Source organism: Rhopalosiphum maidis, chromosome 1, assembly GCF_003676215.2.
Source record: "Rhopalosiphum maidis isolate BTI-1 chromosome 1, ASM367621v3, whole genome shotgun sequence".
In the NCBI taxonomy this organism is placed as follows: domain Eukaryota; kingdom Metazoa; phylum Arthropoda; class Insecta; order Hemiptera; family Aphididae; genus Rhopalosiphum; species Rhopalosiphum maidis.
Window position 1 is genome coordinate 25,496,680 of NC_040877.1, and position 23,307 is coordinate 25,519,986.

The window sequence follows — 23,307 nt, forward strand, 5'->3', positions numbered from 1 at the left end:
TGTTCCCTTCAACGCTCAACAAATTTTTCCTCCCTATAACAGCTTATCCACTTATCCTTTCCATTTTATTCTTTTTTTTTTAACTACACAGACCTTATTATCTAATTTATTAAAATTGCAAATAATTAGCATTACTAATTGCTAACTATTCAGATTAATCATGGAACAGTCTAAATAAAAAATATAAAATAATTAGCATAAACGTATATTATTAGAAATTTTGTTCGATGATAATAAATAAAAGGAATAATTCAAATAATGATAAAAAAATATTTATACAATTGAGTATAACAACGCATTTTTGTATAATATATTATAATTAAATACAATGTGTTTTAAATAGGTATTTTCAAGTAAATTAGGTGATTTACTTGATAATTTATAATCTCAAATCTAAAATAACATTTTAATATATCTATGAACATCTGAATTAAAAAAATAATATTAATAATGGTACACATTTAACAAACTAATAACATCTGTGAATTTAATACATTTTATTATATTATCAACTACGAATATAATATTTGAATTGTACTATTTACAAAATGCATAACTCAATGTCCATTTAAAATATAATATTAACACATTGGTTTATACGATAACTAAATAATGTATGACTTTTCACAACTAAAAAAGAAAAACAATACAAATAAAACGAGCTAAATATATGTACATGATTATAAATAATAAATATTGTTTCAATATAAAAAATCTTTTAATTTAAACGAACACAAAGGAATCGGTTTGTTTTGAAAACGATACCTTCTAAGATCCAAAAGTACAAACCTTAATGTTGGTTATTGTTATGTCATACGATTTTACTACTGTTGTTTATTGTTTCTCCAGTTTTATTTAACATGGTTATATCACCATTTTCACTTGTAAGTAACATTTTCTCATTTATTTCTTCTGTTTTCTCTTCTTTTTCAATTTTTATTTGTGTCATTTCTTTACCTTCTTCATCGATGCGTATTTGTTTTTTCCGTTTTCTCTTCTAAAAGAAAGGAATAAATCAACGGGTTAAGGCATAAATGTAGAAAAAAAATTAATTTTTCAAAATAATAATATTCAATACATTTTGAACGGAACAAGAAAAATATTAATATTGTTTGAATAATATGTACTTTGATTGTAGGATGAGTTGTTAGATGTTAATTTTATTTACGTGTATAATGAATATATAAATTAAGAATTTTTAGCAATAAATTTAAACAGTTATATATCTAATTGTTAATTATTATAATTATTTTTCAGTATTTTAAAATAAGAGAAGGCAGGCAAGCTAGTACCGCTCTGCCGTGCATTAGATGTTGAGTGGTTCACTTTTACAGGTTTGTTAAATTTGAATTCAATAATATATCACTGTATACGGGAAACGATTCCGAGCAGAGGCGGTTTATCAGAGTGTAAGCTTATAAATATTTCTAACTTAGAGACTATAAGTTTATTTTTTCATAATATATTTTTTAATGGAGTTATTTAGTTATTTATTTTACTTTTAGTATTATAGTAGGTTAATATAATTATTTTTGAATGACATTTATAGAAATAAAATTTAAAAAAAAAAATCAAAATTTTTTTATTACTACAAATAGAAGAAAGAGTCGAAATATTTTGAACATTTGATGAACATTTCAAGTATTTATGGTTATTATTAATAACTTATTATAGTTTTCGAGTTTCGTCAAAATTCATTTTGTCGAAAATTGGATTTGCTCAACCTAACTCTTTTTTCCTTTATTTTTTTTTGTCTTTTCTAATTATAAAAAAGTTCTGAGAATTTTTAATTTTGACCTCCCTAAAGTATAAACACTACAAACTAAATCCTATTTGATATCCAAAATTCCAAAATCACTATTAAAGTTGAAAAATTGAATACTTATCGACTACTTTCGCGTACATATATACAAAAAAATAAAAAAATACACAGCATTGTAAAATTAATACATTTATCTTTACACTCAAAACTATACGTGAATTCCAAATTTTCATGAAAATAGTGAAAGTTTGTAAATATTTAGCCATAGTCATATAAATCAGTGATCAACAACCTTTTTGGTCTCTCAGGCCACATCACGAATTAAATAGAATTCGTGGGCCGAACAAAAATAAAAATTTTATATTCTAAAATTATTTAGGTACTATGAAAAATAATTAATGGCTAAAAAATTAAAATCAAGACAATTTTCCTCGTTCTAAAATTTAAAATAGGTCGTAACAATAGCGGGCCGCCGGTTGCCGATCACTGATTTAAATGGAATGACAACTCTTAAAAAAAAAAAATTAAGAAAAATTATGTATGCTTTCCAAATCTAATTGATACATTAAAACTTGGATAAATAACATACATTAAAGTTTTATTTCCCTATGAATAGTGTTTTGAACTATAACAAAATAATGAATATTGTTATTCATAGTTTATACATATCATTTTGTCTAAATTTGTTCTTTATAAAATGAAAATAATTGTGTTTACATATTTTTAGATTTTTTAGTTTCCTTATGAACTATTTATGAAAAACGTATTAAAATTTTAATTCTTAGCTATATAAATTGAAGATTTTATACATTTTTAACTACAAAATAAACATCGTAGTTTGTATATTGTCGTGAATTCGTGATTTTGACAAATTTTGTCAAAATTTTAAATTTAAATGCACATAAAAAAATGTCATCTTTATATATTTAATGTTTTTATAAAGATCTAAGAATAAAATATATGAAATCATATATTAAATTTTTATGAATTTTAACCCCATTTAACTTTTGTATCGACATTTATAGGAAAAAAAAACATTAACAATTCCAAAATATTTAAAAAGTTGTGTTATTTGTAGGAAACGCTAACATATACATTTTCCGAAAATTGCCAGTCGATCTATGGTTATTCGTTTTTGAATTATAAATTTACAATAAAAAAACAAAATCGATTTTGCTGCATAATGGTTTTATGAAAAATTCCCGTTTTTTCTTAATTTTTTTTGTTTTCCTTAGTTATGTTGAAATACGTTGTGCATTATTTACTTTTAAACCACTAAGTACTATCAATATCTAATTTGCTACTTGAAACCATTCCCAAAAGTTGAAAACGAAAGCATTTTTATTCTAAAAGGTAATGAAAGACAAAAAAAATTAAAACTTGAGTAGACGTTGACTAACAAAAATCAAAATATAAATAGATAATTAAAACAAATGTATAGCAGTACTTATATTGATACTTGTAAATTAAACGCTTTTGTAATAATTATTGTTATTTATTGCAAATTATTCTAGCTTTATTAGCTTAATATTATACTATTTAACTGATATTAAATAATCATACCTATCATAGTTGTTTAATTAACTAATAAACTTAGACATTTTTTCCTACTTTTCTTTAAATAATTTTTTACACAAATCATACTTAACATATATTTTATTACAAATTGTGAAATTGTGAGCCTCTGCCAAAACATATTTAATTGGGGCATAGGGTACGTTGTTTTCGGTAGGTTTATGAATAATATAATAATGTGCTCATTATAGTAATGGATATTTAAACAGGTAACTTGTAATTGGGAATTATCAATGATGTTAATGTATTAGAATATTAGATAGTATGCATTATTATTATTATAGTAGCTTATTATGAGTAAAAAAAAAAAGAAAGATATCATATAATAATACAATTAGAAATATATCATTATTGTGTCTCTTACCTGAACTAGGAGCCGTACATAATAACATGGAAAATCAACACATTGTGTACCGTCTTCTTCAGCGTCTATGTAAACACCACGGACCAATATGGAGTTAGAAGAATTTAATAAGACTAAGAAGCCGAAACATGCAATATGCGATATCCAATAACTGGTAATAGGAGCATCTGAAAAAATAATTTTTGGTTTTTATAAAATAAAACAGTATATTATATAATTTTTTAAACAATTAATAATTTTATTTAGAAGTTATTGATCTGTTTATAAACCTGAAAGGCGTAATCAGTGATCAGTTGTAATCAAGAAATAAGAAGAAGCTGTGCTTCAAAAGTAGCAAACATCGAAATAATAAAAAAATTTTTTTTAAATATTTTAAAAATAAATGATACTATTATGAATTCATTCATCTTCAAATTTTAAGTTTAGAATATTAAATATGTTTTCAGGTAGGTGTTTCTATTTATTTATTTAATTGTAATCATCTAATATTTAGTTATAGCTTATATTCATATTCATATAATATATTTATTATTATATTAATTAAAATAGTTAGAAATTCTTAAATATTAAATTTATAACTTCTCGTATCTTTCTTTAAAATTAATACGTCAAAAAATTGAATACATAGATAATGTTTTTAGCTTTAAATATGACAACCAAGTCAATCCTTACTAGCAATAAAAACTAATCAAAATAAATGAGTTCTAATTAATATAGATTCCTATGTTTGTGCTTGTAAGATAGAGGTAGTCGATGTAGGTGTAGTCCTTTTTATCTTATAATCCTAAAAAAACGGGTAAGTTGCTTTTATGTATAGTATAGAGGCAAGTACAATAAATACTAAATTGAGTGTGTACTTTGTCTTGAGTAGGTCACTGTAATTGATGCGTTAAATTTGAATTAAATAATAAATCATACTAATGAAAAATTATTTTTACATTAGGTACATTCAACTTTTTTTTTTATTTCCATTGAGAAAAAACGTACAGGTACAGTTCTTAAATTCTGGAGATTTAGGTAGTAAAGTCAACATTTTTACGATTTTTATCTACCAATGCCTTTTTTAGTTTAGATGTTGGAAAGCTTAAAAAACTGATGCCAAGTAGTAGTCATTTTTTGGAAAATTTTGATATGATTAATTATAACCTGACTTATCTCATATTTCGAAAACAATTCGCAACAGTTTATGGCGCTATTTCAATCTCTTCGTCTTCCTTCTAGTGTTTCTCAAGGCCACCTAATTCATTTTTTTTTTATTCTCTTCATCAATTCTCAATAGCTATCTTTTATATTGTAAAATTCTTTTATTTGCTGACGATATATAATTATAAACGAAAATAATTTTCCTTAATGACTGTACTATTTTGCAGATAGATCTTAACTCTAATTGTTACTGTGTTCTACGGATTGGACTTACTCTTAATATTTTAAGACATAATGTTTTTTTATTTAAGCCAATTACCTCTCTTTATTCCTATTCTCTTAACGGTTCTTTACTCAAACGTGTATCTAATATCAACTAATATATTATAATGTAACTAGGATGTTATTCGATTCTCTAAGATAAATCAAACTATCAAAGACGTATTATAAAGTGAAATAAAACACATGCTGGTAGTATTCAAGTATATGCGTTTTAATTTAGTAAACACCCAAACCCCCCTGCGTTTGCGCCTGGTAATAATATTAAAAAAAAAAAGAACTATAAATTAATTTGTACATAAAAATAGTATTTTTTTTTTTTATCTAGAACATAAAACCAATTTCTATTTACTCATAACTTCAGTTTTATAATTATTTTATAATTATAATAACATATATACTTGTTTAAAAAAAAATTTGGTCATAAAAACTTAAAATTTTGAATTATTTACGTATACAATATTGAGAACATAATATTGACTATATAGTTTTTAACTCTTTTATTGAAAATATCGATAACTTTTTGTTTTGTGTTTCTGCGTTGTATATTTTTATTTTAAATGTATATAATTTCGTAATAATATACTTACTATAAATTATTTATATACGTTATGTATACATAAATTATATATACTATAATAGTATGTTATTTGAATATCTAACCTGGTATAAAGTGAATATCCAACATAATCCATACTCCTCTCCACACGTTTACAGCACCAAAAAATGAAAACAGTAAGTATACATCCACAGCCAGTATTCGCTTCAAACCATTAATTTTGTTAACCAATTTTTTTACAGCTGGTTGTAATGCAAAAGCAAGTAGTACTACACTATATCCTATAACCTATGAATATAAATAATATAATTATTAAAATTACGATCATATACATATATATAATATATATTATATACTACTTTTAACAATTTTTATCAATAACTTCATAATTTTGTAATTTATAAACTAAAGATAAATCTGAAAGTGATTAAAAAGATTTCAAGTATAAACACGAAATAGTATGGCAGTATGCCTTTTTTGGCAAGGTTTTAAATTATTATTATATATACCCGGTTATTAAGAGAAAAATATTGTTTATTAAGTTTTACTGAGAAGAGGAATGCACCTATTATAATTTTACAATCAATACAATACAATCAAATACAATATGAGTAAACATTTTTTTTATCGGTAAAATATGTAGACAATTTAATACAAGATTGTTCAAATTATACTTGCAGCTATTTCCAAAAATAAAATACACATAGGTGGTAATTTTATAAGGGTTTTAAGTTCAAATTATCAGTCTCATTATTCAGAATAGATTTTTCATACATAATAATTCATCATTAAATTCAAGTTTATCAAATTCATAAAAATGCGTTATCAAATGTGTGCTTAAGAAGGGAATTTTTGGGATTTGAGCTCCTCATTTTTTTTTCTATTACTTACACTCATTATCAATAATTTATAAGTATTATATTAATCTATTTAAATATAAATAATGTATAAATAAATACTACATACATGGTATTTATGTATTGTCTACTATATTTTTTTACTATATTCTGAGTGCGACCTATTTTACTTAATAACGAGGTAGATTCAAAATAGTATTCTGCCTAAAAGTCTTATGAAAAAAAGTTTTACGAAAATATACCTAAAGAAAAGAGGATAAAATACATTTTTGTATTAATTTGGCATTTAAGTATTTTAGATTTTTAAAAGTTTTAAGTGTTTCAACATGTATTTATAGTAAGTAACGTAAACCCAACGCATATTAAAGGGCAATTCCTGAGTGACAATCAAAATAATTTTTCTGGAAGTGGAGTAGTGATCTTATCATTATAAATATTATAATAGGTAATAATAATTAATTAATATATATAAATAAATAATAATTATTAATGTCAAAGTTCTTACAATGGGAGGATTTTTCATTAAGTGCATTTACAACGATCTTTAATTATGTCTGTGAGTCGTAGATATAGTTACCATGACTTACAAGTCTTCATATAATACATTACAAACGACGATTGTCATTTTTTTTTTACAACATATTAGATTGTATAAAAAAAATTAATATTAAATATTTATGGATCCAAAAATATATTGGCAAAGGTATTTTAATGTTTTATAATTTATTTTTTAGGACAGAAAATTTTGTTAATGTTGTTTTAATTTATATTTGTAGAATAGGTATTATAAAGTTCTAATATCAGCGTTTTATAATTAAACTTCCTTAATGTTTTTATGATATACCACTGTCACTCGAGTAAAACATACAAAGGTCAAAGATAATAAATCATGATGTAATGTTTTCTAAAAAATCTTTAATTATTTTATCTATAGAATTATTTAATTACTTAATGCACCTATTTAATGAATAATTCATAAATACTATAATTTTGATTTAATCTCAGTTACTATTCTTAGTAAAAAAAAAATATCCGATCAAGTAGACCAGGGCACATACCTACTTGTATTTAAATCAAAAATATTTTTTATAAAATAGAAGTATTGAATTTATGTTAATATGTAATACGTGCATACGTTTGTTAGGGCAATGGTTGTTAAGTACTTATTATAGAATAATTTAATGTTGATTGGTTTAATACTACATAACAGTAAAACACTATATAATGTGATTCCATTAATTTATAAGCTGACTATGGTTGTAATATAGCAATGGACAAGTTAAGATCAAAGATAAACGTGTGTGGTTTGAAAACATTTAATGAAACACAAACTACGATTACGGTCAATTAGAATACGGAAAAGACCAATTAACAAACGTCAAAATAAATTATTGTAATTTTTTCATTAAGCAAATGTTGTTTTCTACAGGCATATAATAATTTAAGTTCCTTGCGTTCTTAAAATTATATTTTTGATTATTTGAAACAAATATTTAACATATTTAACCTAACTTAACTAGCAATAATATAATTAACAATATGTTCTATATGAATTGACTGCAATGCAATTGAGTCAGACGCAATCAAACAATAGGAGTAAAAAAAAAACGATATTAAACACATAAATACGTGTAATGTTTCGTTTTTAATTTATTATTTATTCATTGAAATAAATTAATAATTTTAAAGAAATATTTTTGAAAATTAAAAATAACTAAATTTTAATATTATGTAGGTTTTTATGTATATTATTACGACAATTTCAGAAATGTCAAATAAACGATATGCACTGTGCAATGGCTGATTATGACAGTTATGTTTAAGTTACTCTATTCACTATAATAATGAAAAAATCGGATTCGACAATGACCAACGTATTAGTCTATCTCGAAAATCACAGAAACATAATATGTGTAGATAACAAATAATAATCGTATTCAGTTATTCATCAATAAACGATGGATACGTTTGATAGTATTAATACAATAATACTCGTAATTTACAAGTATTTCACAAGACGCGTATATGGCCGGCCATATGTTAAAAAATATAAATCGTGCTCATTTAGGTATCACTGATATAAATTGTAGTTCTATTACTTTATTTTATTGGTTCATATATTTTTTTTAAATATTGTTTCTCTTATTTTTTATGAAAAAAAACTAAGACAAATGTTTTATAAATAATAACAATTTTACAAATAATTAATTTAATAACATAACTTGTCCATAAACCATTAAATTTACTCAAATTGTTTTCAAATTAAAAACGGTTGTTTTTAATATTTAGTTGACAATCAGTTTTGAAGATTATAAAAATGGTTTATAGGTTTCCTAACACTAGAATCTTTTCTTTTATAAAATAAATTTTTAAATTATTATTTATACATTACCAATGATAAAATTGCGGATGTGTTATCATCTCCCGGGTATATATATTCGTCCATTAGACTCCAAACACCTCGCCAAACAATGACTACTAATGAGCCAATAATACAAACGCTGAAAAAGCTATCCAATACATATAGCCATGATCCAGTACCATCCTATAATACAAAATATTAAATATACATAATAAAAAAAATTATTTATTTGACTATATTTATAAACAAGTGATAAATAATATGACATGTATAATATGCTACCATTTCTATCTACAGAGTTTAGTTCAAATTAATATTAAGTAAACTCACTAGTTAATAAAAACTGTTTTTCTTAAAATTATAATTAGGAAAAAATTATGGTATATTTTATTTAAATTTTTATTATGTATAACCATTTTCTGTCTTGCTTAATTAAAATAGTTAATTGTTTAGCGGAAAAAAAAATCTTGTATATTTTAGGTATTTAGTTAACAATCTTTTTTTAATTTAGTTAATTTAACGGAAAAATTTAAAAACCTTTTTTCAAAAATCAAAATTTGTATTAATTAAAGACATAGAGTAATTTGAAAGTTATCACTAACTACAGTAGGGTCTACATGTATAGTATGGGACCAGAGTGTAATCGAATTATTGGAATTTATAAATAAAACTAAAATATTTATTGAATTGTCTCTATCTTACATGTATTATGTATCTACAGTACCTACTAATGTTATTATTTTTTTTAAATCACATATTTTATATAGATTGGTGTTATCAAAAATTATGTATATATATTTTTTATTTATTCCTGGATGAATTAATTATATAGCTATTTGTAATCATTAACATCGAAAATAAAATATGACCAGTTTACTGGACGTATCGGATTATGACATGGCCCAATTACTGATACGGTAGTCCTTACTAGTAGTAGAAACCCTACAGTAATTGAAAATTCATCTATTGAGTAATAAAAATGACAAATATTCAGGTTGGGACATTTATAAAAAAAACCCACAAGTTTTAATTCAGTTGGCCTTAATAATCTATGATGGTTAACCATGTTTAAATTATTATAGTAAGACCATTAGTGTTTTTTAAGATGACAATGACACTATGGAATCGGTTTTGAACTGGATCAAGATAAATAATTTCGCTTTCCGCAAACGAATGATAAATGATGGGATCTATATTCTAATACATATACCTACCTAACTAACATACAATAAAGACTTTTAATAGAATGAGGGATTCATAGACTCTTATGAATGTCGTATTACGAACCCAACGACCTTTAAATACTTCGCAGCAATTATTTTTTTACATATAGCTTAATCGTTAAATGGTATACATTTTTAAATTAATAATATATATATATATATATATATGTTATAAGCGTTATTAGTTATGGCCCTTAAGTTATTTTATTTAATCATTATATATTTGGTCATTTCATGTCGAAATAAAAGTTTATGCTTGCTATATAAACAAGACAATTGTGATTGGCAGTTTTAAACACCAGCGAATGCAATTTTTTAAATTATTTTAATAAATAAAAAAAAATATATTAATATAAAAATAACATAAATTAAGTGAAAAAAATAATAATTAAAAATGATATGATATAATGTGTATAATGTAATAGCCAATAGGTATTTATAAACATTGTTTATACTTTTTCAACACATTTTTAATAAATAGCATAATATAGCGTTAAATTATAAACAAATTTTAAACCCAAAGTTTAAAATAAATTGTACTTACAATTTATTAAATTGCTTTTAAAACTTAATGTAGTCATAAATTTAATTAAATACTTGAAGGGAATAATAGTTTATTTGGATTTGAAAAAATAAAAATAAATCAGCTGTACAAATATCTTTAATTTTTGGTCGGAGATATATTTCAAAATAATTAGCCTTTTAAAATGTTTTGGATTTATTAGGAAAATTTAGATAACAAGTACTAAATCGAATTTAACCTAACCAAAACTTAAACACATTATTTTAAAAGTAGCTATATAGTAGTCCCCGTGTACACAATTGATGCTATGTCTTAATTAAATTATATTTTAGATAATTTAAACAAAAATTTAATTACGTTTATGCATTGACAACAATTTTATAAACATTTTATAATCATCTATAAGCAGCCTACGTATAATACAATACACATGGTATAGACTATATCAATCAGTACAATTTAAATAAGTTTATTTTATAAAACTTTAATTAATTACTACATTTCAAGAAATCATCCTAGAAATTCCAAAATGTTAGTAACTATATTATATTATTTAATATATTTTTCATTAACCCACTTCGAATATTTAGACATAAAAACATAGGTTAAATAAACGTTACATGATAATTGTAATTAATTGAAATAAAATTTTAAAAGCACTGAGACTTGTTAAATTATTAGTAGACCTTTCAAACAACTAACTAGATTTGTGTACCTCCAATTTAAATTTTTAACTTTCAGAGCACTCTTTTGGTGATCCAGCCTAAAAAAAAAGCCTTTATAAAATAAATCGTTATTTTAAAATAAAATTCATTCCTCAGTTCCCCAATTCACTAGCAGTAATTTTGAAATATTTAAAATAAATGTTCAATATTGAAGCACCTATCGGTGTGGAAAATTCGTAATTGAATTAACAATTTGTAATTTATTTTACATATTTCAAAGAGCCGTTGTACTGAGGTTAAGTTAGGTTTGATTAAAAATAATCGTTTTATGAGATGTCGCTGAACTTTTATAGGGTCATCGTGCCTTTACGAGACTCGTACGATTAAAAACTCTATCGCGTTTTCGTGAAAACTTGGTAAGGCATTGTTTTGCCCTCAGACGAGAAAAAAAAAATCGACAGTAACGAATGAACGCGTGTAAAAACCACGACGACTAATGGTCGTATCGTCATAAGTGCGGTGTATATACATAAAAACAGTGACTCGGTTATGATGCACAAATTTATGTCGGGCAGGCAAATCTCACTCGAACTCCAATGCGAAACAGCGTGGGCACCTCGAAATATCCGTCGTAGTTGTCGGTGAGTATGGCTATGGGGGGTGCAATGATGTTGCGCAGGGTCTTCATGGAGGCCAAGCTGCATATGCCGAGCACCACGGACGCGGCGACCATGGGCGGCCGGGTGCCCGTCACGATGTCCATAGTGTTCCAGATGCCGCGCCACGAGTTGACGCAAGAGTACGCGAACGCGACCGTGTAACTCCGGGACATGACGTAGTACGTGGCCGTGTGCTTCCTGGGCTTCAGGTAGCGCTTGAACCGGTGCTGGAACAGCGTGAACATGAACAGCCCGATGAACCCGATGCCCACGGACACGGCGGTGCTCCACACCAGGTGCCCGGGCAGTATGTAGACGTCCATCAGCTTCCAAGTGATCCGCCAGTACGTGACCACGACGGGCGTGATCACCGCCGTGGACAGTGCGGCGTCGACGGCCACCAGGGCGGCGGGCCCGTTGCCGAGCTCACGTCGCGCAGACGTCGCCATGGCGAGTGATGGTGTGCAAAACGCAGTGGTCGCGGCGCGCGCGATGTCGTCGTGCAGCGGCGCCGGGGCGGGTTAGGTATCCTAACCTAACCTGACGACGGGACGCCCGAGCAGTTCAGTCGGTCCGTTTAGTGGCTGGTCGGGAAGTCGAAGCAGCAGCAGCAGCGGCAACGGCAGCCGATCGGCCGGTCAGTGGTCGTGGTCGTCGGCCGTGCAGCAGTCATCGTCGCAGAGCGGACCGCGGGAGAGGATGCGACCGTGTCGTCGCGATCGTTGCGAACACGCGGTGGCGATTGAGTAAGCCGGTCAGATGAGGAGGACACAAGGCGGCGCGCGCGCGCTGTTGACTGACGGTGACATGGTCGCACCACACTGCTATACTACGCTGCCGCGGGCGGATGGAACAATTTTGCTACTTGCGCGGCTTTATCTCAATCGGCCGATAAAAAAAAAATAAATAAATAAATAAAAAAAATATACACTCATAACATTTAGACGGTGGCCCATTGTGCTGCCCTCCCCACTGACGACGACAAGTGCGAAACGCTTTTGTCTGGCACGTCATTATTGTGTTGTGTCGCCACCGCCGCCGCCGCCGCCGCCGCCGACGTTCGGTTAATAATATATATATATACAACACATTATATTATTATATCCATTATTCGTGCACACAGGGACAATTATTATTGTCTCTGTATAGGTATACAGTGCGCGTGTATCCGTTGTTTCTTGTGTGGTTCGCGCCATCCTGCCGTCGCCGGGCGGTTCGGCAATTTTTTCGGTCCGCCCGCAAACATAGAGGTAATGATATTGTGCTGTCAACGTTATACGACGGTAACGTATTTTAGTGTGACGTAAGTACGAGTATTGTAGTGACTGAACACTGATTTCTAGGTGATGGCTGGCCGTTTCGGTTGCTTTTTGAAAAAAAAAAAAAAAAATAACGAAACGTTTAAACGGTCGAATGAAATGACCGATTTCAAATCGAGACTTTTAGACTAAACGTAACATATAGGTAATAATTTGTTTTATAAACCGAACTAATCTCAAAGAAACAAAACTGACGTTTTATATCATATCTCATATATTTTCGTAACCATTTAAGAAATCGCTCTTTTCACATTGTTAATATTCCATTTATTACACAACGCGGATGATAATATTGTTGTCCAGATTTTAAAACAGATTATTTTGTTTACCTTATCAAATAACTTATTTTTTACGTAATATAATCGACTTTTTATGAAATATATTTTTCTTTTAATTATTCTGAATTGTTTTCATGGTCATATTATCGAGAATTAATTTGCTTGTAAAGTTTACTAATGTTAATTCTATTGTGTAACCATACATAGTGCGTTTAGTATATATTATAATATGCATTATGTATATTATGTATTACTATTTAAATTACGTATATCAATGTAAATTAACAATTTTTAAATGTTACTATTTTATAAATGACATTGTTATATAATATAAATTGGTAGCAATGTGACTTACACAATTTTTTTTTAATTAAAATTTAATTTATAAAGTAATTTATTATTTAAATATTCATATTGCATATAATTTCAATAATTATACAAGACCTAAACAATATGAAGTATTACTTACTTGATTTTTTAAACTACCATAAAGAAAACACTACAATGGACTAACAATAAAGACTAAATATAACAAATTAATACTATATAATATGATTGATAATATCCGCTGTTTTCGAGACACATGAAAAATACGTTTCGGGATCATTATTCAGGCTACTGGAAAGATCTCAAGAAACTAATATTTCCAAAGTATGAATGAAATGAAACACGATGATACGAAACAGCTAAAGAGAATTCCTGAAAATTACTTCAGATGTGATTCTATATATGCGTCAAGAATACTGGAGACTGTATGAACCCAGAAGGCGTCTATTTTGAAGGAGATAAAATGCGAATAACTGTATAATAATATAATACGTAATATTATATTACGTTAAATACTATTCGGTGTTATTTGTATGTTTTGAATAAAAAAATGTTTTTGCGCACCTGCACTGTTTCGTTGAAGACGGCAGAAACTTTAAATTATACATTTATGCTTAACATACATAAATAAATATTGTGAAACTGAACATGATAGAATTTGAATCATTATTTCTTCTTATTGATAACTCTTTATTTGATAAGCTAATATTAAATAGCAAAATAATTGGTTAATAAAAGAACAAATACACTGTTAGCTTAAACACAGATATTTTTATCCTATTGTAGTATTGTATATTAACATAATTATTACATATACTATATTATTTCTTAATAAAAAATGCTTAAATATTACGTAGGATATTTTTTGCATACACTAAATAATCTAAAAGGAGGAAATAAAATGTTGACTGATAGTGATATTGTTATAACTTAATTATTTAATAATATTAACTGTATATTATCTCAATAAGTCATAACGAATTTGCTCTAATTAGTTGGTTAGTCGTTACACTAAAATAAGTTTATAAAATATATTTATTTTTTTTTTTTTGATGCACCTATTATACTATTATACTATTTCATTTTATGTGCATAAGTGTATCACAATGAAACATTAAAGGTTATCAAAATTATATTCTAAGAGATAATAGTATTATGTATATAATTTTTTGGAGTTTTTATTTTTAAAAGTTGTAGGTGTCCGAAGAAATACGCGATGCATTTAAGGAATGATAAGTACGCAACGGCATAACCTAACCTAACTCAGACGAGTCATAGTTTTTTTAATCGCTGTTGTCAAAATATTTACAAATTATTTTAAAACCATTATAAAGCTACAATATACTTAAAATAGCTTTGACAGTAGACAAAGCTGTTTAATAACTAGAAAAGCAATCTTCAGACTATGTTATTGTTTTTGATATTTTAATGAGAAATTAAACATTTTTTTGTTTTATATTATTTTAATTACAAGTTTAGGAATTTCAGTTCATATTTCTATGGTTGAAATTCGTACATACAACAACATCGTGCCATTTAATCATTTTGATCATATACCTAAGACACTACCTAGCTATTATACAACTATACTACTTCCATACCAATTATAGTACTAGATAAAGAACCCATCGATAGTCATAAATGAATCTTATTTCATCATTTCCTCGGTTAGCCAATTTATCAGAATATGTAAATAATTTAATAATAATATGTATATATGCTCGATGTTTCGGCAGGTATATTATCTAAATAGTTTGCAGTTTTTATATCCATAGAAATCATTTCAATCCAAATTACGTATGTGTGATTGTTTTATTCAGATATTTTAATTTATTATGGTAAGAAATTTTTGTATACACATTTGTGTATTTTTACCAATATTTGTTATTAAGTACTATTTTGCGAATATATACGTAAATTAATATATTACTGTTATATATTTTTTATTATAACTATTTTCAGAACACATCAAAGATATATTTGAAAATTTAAAATATATGAAATACACAATACTAACACAATATCAAATTTAAAACACATATTTTGTTTTATTTTTGCCAGGTAAAAAATAGGCGTAAACACGTACTCTGCATACCCCTTTCTCACATAAATGAGGCGTCTGACTAAATTTAATTTAACAAACTATAGTTGCTTTAATTTTTTTGTTTTATTGTTATATCCAAAGACAAAAATAGAGATATCATATAAGTGAATAAATAATTAGGCAATGATTTATAAATGTTATTAAATAATATAAATTTTAGTTAAAAATATTTCAAATTTATTTTTTTTAACATTTTAACAGATGTTTTCTATATTATTATTATTATTATTTTTTTTTTACATTATTTATAAAACAATCTATAACTAAGCACGTTAGCGGATACAGGATACACTCTATGACTTGGACACGTAGGAAAAATAGCCACCCAATGGCGACACAATTAATTTAAATTAAATGGAAACAGTCTTATTATGACTTATTATTAATTATTATAATTTATTTTAAATTAAATACTACAAATCGTATTCAAAATATTATAATAAATATTGAGTTATACAAAAATCTAATTATTGATAAATTATTGAATTGATTAAATATTTTTGAATAGTTTAAAATTATATTAAGTACAAACATTATTATTGTAGTGTTTATTTTTACTTAAGCTGCTTGTTGTTTAATACAGTATTATTTTATTTTCCACTGAACCTAAAGGTTGAAATAATCATTTTTAAATAATCTTCAAATAACTTTAAATTTATTTTCAAACTTATAAATGTATATTTTATAGAACTTAGGCCTGAATACCACCCAATAAAAAAAACTTAGTGTGGATGTACTTATTTAAAATATCAACATCCCAACAACCGAGTTCACATCTATGAATAAAATAAAAATTATAATGGTAGGTTTATAACATAGAATACATACTATTATTATTAGGGGATTAGTAACTCGCTTCGATCATCTTCACAGTTTTATATGGAAAAACTATTCCGAGAAAAGCACTTCTTATGTCGTTTTTCAAATTAAAGGTATTCCTAAAAAATATCGTGAATAATTATTTTTTACACTTTTAATTATGTTATAAACTATAAAATTAATCTTGAAATAAAGTTTTAAAAGTTTATAAATTGTGAAGCTTTTTATAAAATGTATAATTTGAGTGTAATTTAATAAAATGTATTGATATTTGTATGTTACAGTTAATTTGATCAGTTTTATATTATTTTGTAAGGTTCAAGGTTATCTATTAATAGAAAAATAAAATAAAGTTAAATATTCTTATCAATAAAATTGAATTATCAAAATTTGCATTATACTTTACAAGAATTTATAATTTATCTAATTTTAATAATATAATATTTTATATAACTTATCGCGTACTGTGTTATTATAAGTGTTTTTCGTTAAATCAATCACTTCGTGTTTATAATATTAATATATTTATATGTATACATATAAATCGTAGTCAATTAGTAAAATCGTTTTATTTTACAAGAAAGAATTACAAAATAAGATGCTTTTTCAAGTATTGATCATTGGTCACTTACGATATATGTATATATATTTATATATATTATTTTTATTTTTTATTTTCAACTTTTAGAGTGGTTTCTTGTTTCACATAAACCAAAAAATCTAACAAATACATATGCAAACTAAATTTTTATAGAACAGACTTTGTATTTTGAAAAAAATTTGGTTTTATTTATTTAAACAAAATGGTTATTATCTTATTTAATAAAGGCTAGATTTAATTTATTCTTTAAAATAAAATATTTTTTACTAGTACAAGTTGACTTAGAGATATCTTGACATATATCACTTTTCACTTATGCAGAATATAAAATAGCCTAGTGGTATTGCTGTACACAATAACTGAAAATTATAAATGATAAATCAAACATTTATATATTGATTTCCCACACTAATATACGCGATGAACCTATATTATCTGATTATTTAATACTTATTAGTTTACGACTTTCTGCTTATTGTTAAGTTTTTGTTGTAAAACCTGTGTTTTATGATATTCTAAGTTCCGTCTTCCGTTAATCGTTATTACCAGTGCTGTGAAGTATTTGAGTAAAAGTATTCAAATATTTTTTTTAAGTATTGAATAACTTTTTGAATACTTTCAGCATGAAGCATTTTCAATGATATTTTCAATATTTTTTTTTTTATTATTAAATTCTTATTTGTATTGAATACTTTTGGTTATTTTCATCCATTTTATTTTTATTCGAAATATTTGGTTGGGAAAATATTGTTGTCTGTTAGTTGCTACAATGATTGGATAATAGTTTTATTTAGTATTCTGTGTTAGCCGCAGATAACTATGACATTGCTTTAAACAAAAAAAAAATAGATCAATAGTTGGGAACATCACCAATATTAAAAAAGTAAGAATTACTACTGAGTTTTTAATATTTATAATCATTAATCTTATATAGGTATTATTCACTTATTTTTAGTATTATTATTTAATATTAAAATTTACATAATTAAAATAGGTTTCATTAAAAATGCCATACTCCGCTGCCAGAGGAGTTTTTTGTAATTTTTAATTATTATATATATATATATTTTAACAAAATATGAAGTGCTATGCTGCATGCGTCCTATTACAACCTGACATGATTTATTATTTTCGATTTATTAAATTTATTCTATACTAGATAATAGTAGGTACTTATTCATATTAATATACAATTTGAAGTACGCAAAGCAATACACTTTTAATTATCAACATTTTTAACATAATTTTTTTAATCTTTTTGTGGTAATAATTGTGTTTCTAATTTGAACTTTTCTGAAACTTTTTAATAATTACAGCGATTAAACCTATAGAGTTGGAATTTTAAAATACCTTTTTTCGTTTCTATAAATTATAGGTTTTTACTTTAATAATACACATCTATATTACATGATCTATACTATAATATGCTGTGATAAAAACCATGTTTTAAAATATTACAAATCGTATACACGTAACACAAAAGGGTTGATCACAGAAATTTCAATTTTCAATAAGTACCTATTATAGTGACTATTTCACGAAATAGCGTCCATTATTTATTACAATTTTTTTCATCTATCATAAAATGTAAAAATCAATTTCCAATTCATGAAAAACATTATTTTACTAAGTAACTACGTCATATATATATATAGGTACATTTACTTAAGAAAACTAAGATATTTAATATATTTATTTTGTATAAGTATATAATACTATAATAGAAATTAACATAGATAATAAATCAATTATTACTTATGTTAATCAATTTATATATATTTGTGATATATATTTCAAAATAAAAGTAAATCATTTGCATAATAATAATATTTAAAAAAAAATAATAAATAATAAATAATTATATAGGTAATTAATTGTATAGGTGCGTTCAAACATATATATTATTATGTATGTTGTATGTCATGTTCTCCTAGTTTTTTTTAATCTTTTCGTAATCTACATAATATTTAAAGAACTGTAGGTAACATATTTATTTATTTAATGTTTAATTACTTTGATAAATAAGAAATAGAGTACTTAGCTGAAATAATATTATCATCATAATACTTTAATACAGAATTACAAAATTATAATTAGTTTAGGTAATGATTAATCGAAATAAATACAAAATTGATGACTATTTATACAATCAAACATAATAATTTATCAAAGTAATTAATTTATATTTATCACGAGAATCTAGAAATATACATGAATCAAGTGTACCTACCCAAGTATTGACATTGCATTATAATATACTTAATTACGTAAGAAATATAATATACAATACAATGTTTAAATTGCTTACAAGTCACAGTACAGATATTATATCATGATATCTGTTATGATTCATATAATTTTAAGTAATAGGTACATTTTTTTTAATATCAAAGGTCAAATATTATTAAGATGATAATATTCTTTGATTGAATCCCTTTAATGTATAATGAAGATTTAGTCAAACCCATTAATGGTGAGTCATTTAAACTTTTAAAAACGAGAATATAGGTATTATGTTTATTCATGCCACTCTAAAATTATTTTTCTCGATATGTTTATATTTGTTTAACGATAAGAAGATCAACGGTTTATTTAACCAATCTAATATTTATACCTAGGGATTATTCGACTGTTATTATTTTTTAACGATTTTGTTTGAAATGAAGAAAGAAAAAAAGAAAACTAATTTATAATTTAAAGACACGGCATTACGATGCGGTATTACATATATTATGCAATATTAATGACAGCTGGATTATAAATTATATATAATAAGATATCTTACCTCAGGCCAGAACATTCTTTCAAATTGAAATATTTCTTCGGGTTTGGGATCAAATTCAAGGCCACAAGTAGGTGGCCCCATGATTGTGGCCAACATGCGAACAGAGCATAATATACCAATGGCAATTGTAAGAACAATGCTAGGTGGTATAGCGATGTGTACATGATTTAACGTCACTTCAAGCAACCATTCTTGGTATACAAACATAACCATGCCAATCACGAATCTTGTATATATATATACTCTAGAAACCACCCAAAATGCAATTTTTGAATGGTTTTTTCTTTTGAAATATCTTACTAAGGGATCACTCAATATTGATAGCAACTAATAATAAAAAAAAAAATTGTATTAATATTATTAAAAAATTAAAAACAACAATCATTACACACTTGTGTTGTTAATAAACTAACTACAGCTTTTTAATACGAGCTTAAATAATCGTGAAATAACATATTATGAATTACTGTGATCGAAATTTATACGATTCTGTTGGTTCAACTAAGGTTCATACAATACCGCCAAAAGTGCTAGGTGCTATATATTGTAAGCGGTGCATAGTAGGTAAGTGCCGAACTTATGCATTAGCCATTTAGTCACACACGACAACGGATACATGGAATATTACTGTACTATGTACTGTAGCAATTGTCACAGAAATCGTAAATTTAACTACCAGTGTATAAATAATAATAAAAAAATTTGCACAAAGGCGTACATTTATAGTGCGCGGCGTACGAAATCGACAAACATATAATAGGCGGGTATGAGGGTCAAACCAAAGATAGAACCGGTGATGCTATTGCATCTGTCTGTTGCAGGCCACCGGCTAAGAGACTCGGGGGCGTAAAATTCAGATAATGTCCTCCGCCCAAAAAGGGGAAAATGTATGTATAGTTAAAACGAAAATTCTAAGCTGACGCACTCACACGAGTCCACGGAGCCGGCCTCACGGGGCTCTGTGCGACGCTGTCGACATAATATAGTAAAATGCATACGTCGGTGTATACTATACGACTATATTATTATTATGACGCGTGTACGTGTGTTTTACATTGTATTATTATTATTATTATTATTATTATTATTATTATACAAACCAATTGCACGAGAACGGACGCGCTGGTGGCCAGCCATGGGTTCATCGCCGTGTGGTAGTGCACGAACAGTTCGTACGAAGCGCGCCATATCCCGATGACGAAGGTGGACGCGACGAACACATGGAGGAACACGTCGAGCACGGTGAGCGCGCGGTACGTCCACGCGGGGTCTATGCCGGGCCGCGGCGGAGACCGGCGCGCTTCTTGCTGCAGCTCTGGCCGGCGGTGCTGCTGCAATTTCAGTTGCTGGTCCACGTGCTCGTCGGTCGACATGGGACAACGGGATTCGCGAACGTCGTGCGAACTATGACGAAGACGTTGGACGACGACTTGCCTCGTTACCGCCGCCTCCGCCTCCGACGCGTGCATTTCGTTTTAATCTTATCGGCGGTTCCGCCGGTGTCCCCGTCGCGAACGCTGCTCTCCCACCACTCGCGCGAAACGAACGCCACACGTGCTCATCGCGATGCGCCCGAACGTTTTTACGTTTTTTCCTCTCAGAAACCATCATAATCTATCGAAAAACGCGAACCAAGTGCACCGGCCGGAGACACAATCGAATGGACTTTGGCGCGCGTTCGGTCGTTATATATTATTATTATTATTATTATATCAGCTAATTATTATTATATTATATTATCGCTGTTCGAACGCGCACCTACTGCGACCATGCGCTGCAATAACGCGTGAACGCGTGTAGCTGTTCGGTGCGCAACGATGATGATGAATGATGAGCGATGATGATGATGATGATGATGATGATGATGATGATGATGATGATGATGATGGCGGTGTTGGTGGTGGCGACGAGTAGAAGGAGTAGTGGCGGGAGGAGAGCGAGGAGAAGGCGACGGCGCAGCGTCACGCGCGCTCGCCAATCGCGCAACACCGGCGATAGCGGTGTACGCCTAATTAACACATCATGTAGCACTCGTTCGAACAGTCGGCGTTCTTTTTTCGAAACGGTCAGCTTTTCAACCGTCTCCGATACACCGGGCATTTACCGCCGCCGCGTTCACTAATCTGGTATACTTTGATCACCGCACCTATATTACACAGGGCGTGATGTTTTTCTAACACCGTCGCAGCCTGTTGTGTTGTTTTGCGAGCAAAACAAACGGAATACCGTTAATATTTTTAGGTGTGAATTATTTCGAAAACAAATCTTATTTCTACGTATATCATATCGTATCAGTTGCTATGTATTACGCATCGTGTATATTGAGAGCACAGCGGATTATTTCAAGTATTTTTCAATCGACCTAGATGTGTTTGTACCATACACGTTCGACGATTGTACTCGAAATATATTATTACAGATATAATTATGTCTATAGTAATTATAAACACGATTAATTGCAATTCGTAAATAATAACAAATCATCGTAATCCAATTACGAAGATTAAAAAACGCAATTATAAGATTTATTTTCAAAACCGAACATTATAGTTTTACTATGGCAGCGGGACAGTTTCTCAATGGGAAACTACAAAAAGAAACGAGGACGACGAAGGCTTAATAAATAATATAATCCTAAAAATCCGATGCCCGTTTACTTAAATTGTTCTAATTGATCAATAAATAACAATAATAATAACATGGTCTGTTTAGTAAATTAAAAGTATAAAGACAAAATTGAGTGCACGCCTACGTAGGTATTAAAATACCATATAAAATATCTTTAAAACACTTTATATGGGCGTGAATTTCAAATAAAAGTCTTGGAATACAGGCTCATGTATATAAAACGTAATTTAAATAAAGCACTTCCGCTACTCACACAGTGAAATAAAAATATATAATTACATAAAAAGAGTACTAAAATGTAATACTAAAAATATTTCCTGAGCTTCATTATTCCATCGCTACTTTGTATGTTCTATGCGATAAGTAAATCATATAATAATCATATGATTTTTATGATCACGGATATACAAACGAGCATAAAATATTTACATAGAATAAATTCTTGACAAAATTAATTTTTAATTTTTTTGTAATT

General features: G+C 27.5%; 1 protein-coding gene across 2 annotated transcripts; it reads right to left on the bottom strand.

The window, feature by feature from the left end:
- Window positions 1-302: 302 nt before the first annotated feature.
- LOC113548076 lies at window positions 303-21,673 on the bottom strand. 2 transcript variants are annotated; one of them, XM_026948742.1, is made up of 6 exons: window positions 21,305-21,673; window positions 20,205-20,531; window positions 8,932-9,084; window positions 5,787-5,970; window positions 3,702-3,868; window positions 303-997 (listed from the first exon to the last, which is right to left on the bottom strand). In XM_026948742.1, exons 1-6 carry the CDS (start codon window positions 21,671-21,673, stop codon window positions 812-814), a joined length of 1,386 nt encoding a protein of 461 aa, XP_026804543.1. In that variant the 3' UTR covers window positions 303-811. The 2 variants fall into 2 exon arrangements, with proteins under 2 accessions (XP_026804543.1, XP_026804544.1); XM_026948743.1 differs by lacking the exons at window positions 20,205-20,531; window positions 21,305-21,673 and adding an exon at window positions 11,899-12,772.
- Between the last annotated feature and the right edge of the window lie 1,634 nt (window positions 21,674-23,307).

Excerpts from the sequence above, each read along its gene's own strand:
- LOC113548076 (XM_026948742.1), bottom strand. The coding sequence starts at position 21,673 with ATGCACGCGTCGGAGGCGGAGGCGGCGGTAACGAGGCAAGTCGTCGTC. Across the intron at positions 3,869-5,786 it reads GGATATTCACTTTATACCAG|ATGCTCCTATTACCAGTTAT; the intron begins GTTAGATATTCA and ends TTATTTTTTCAG. Across the intron at positions 998-3,701 it reads ATGTACGGCTCCTAGTTCAG|AAGAGAAAACGGAAAAAACA; the intron begins GTAAGAGACACA and ends CCTTTCTTTTAG.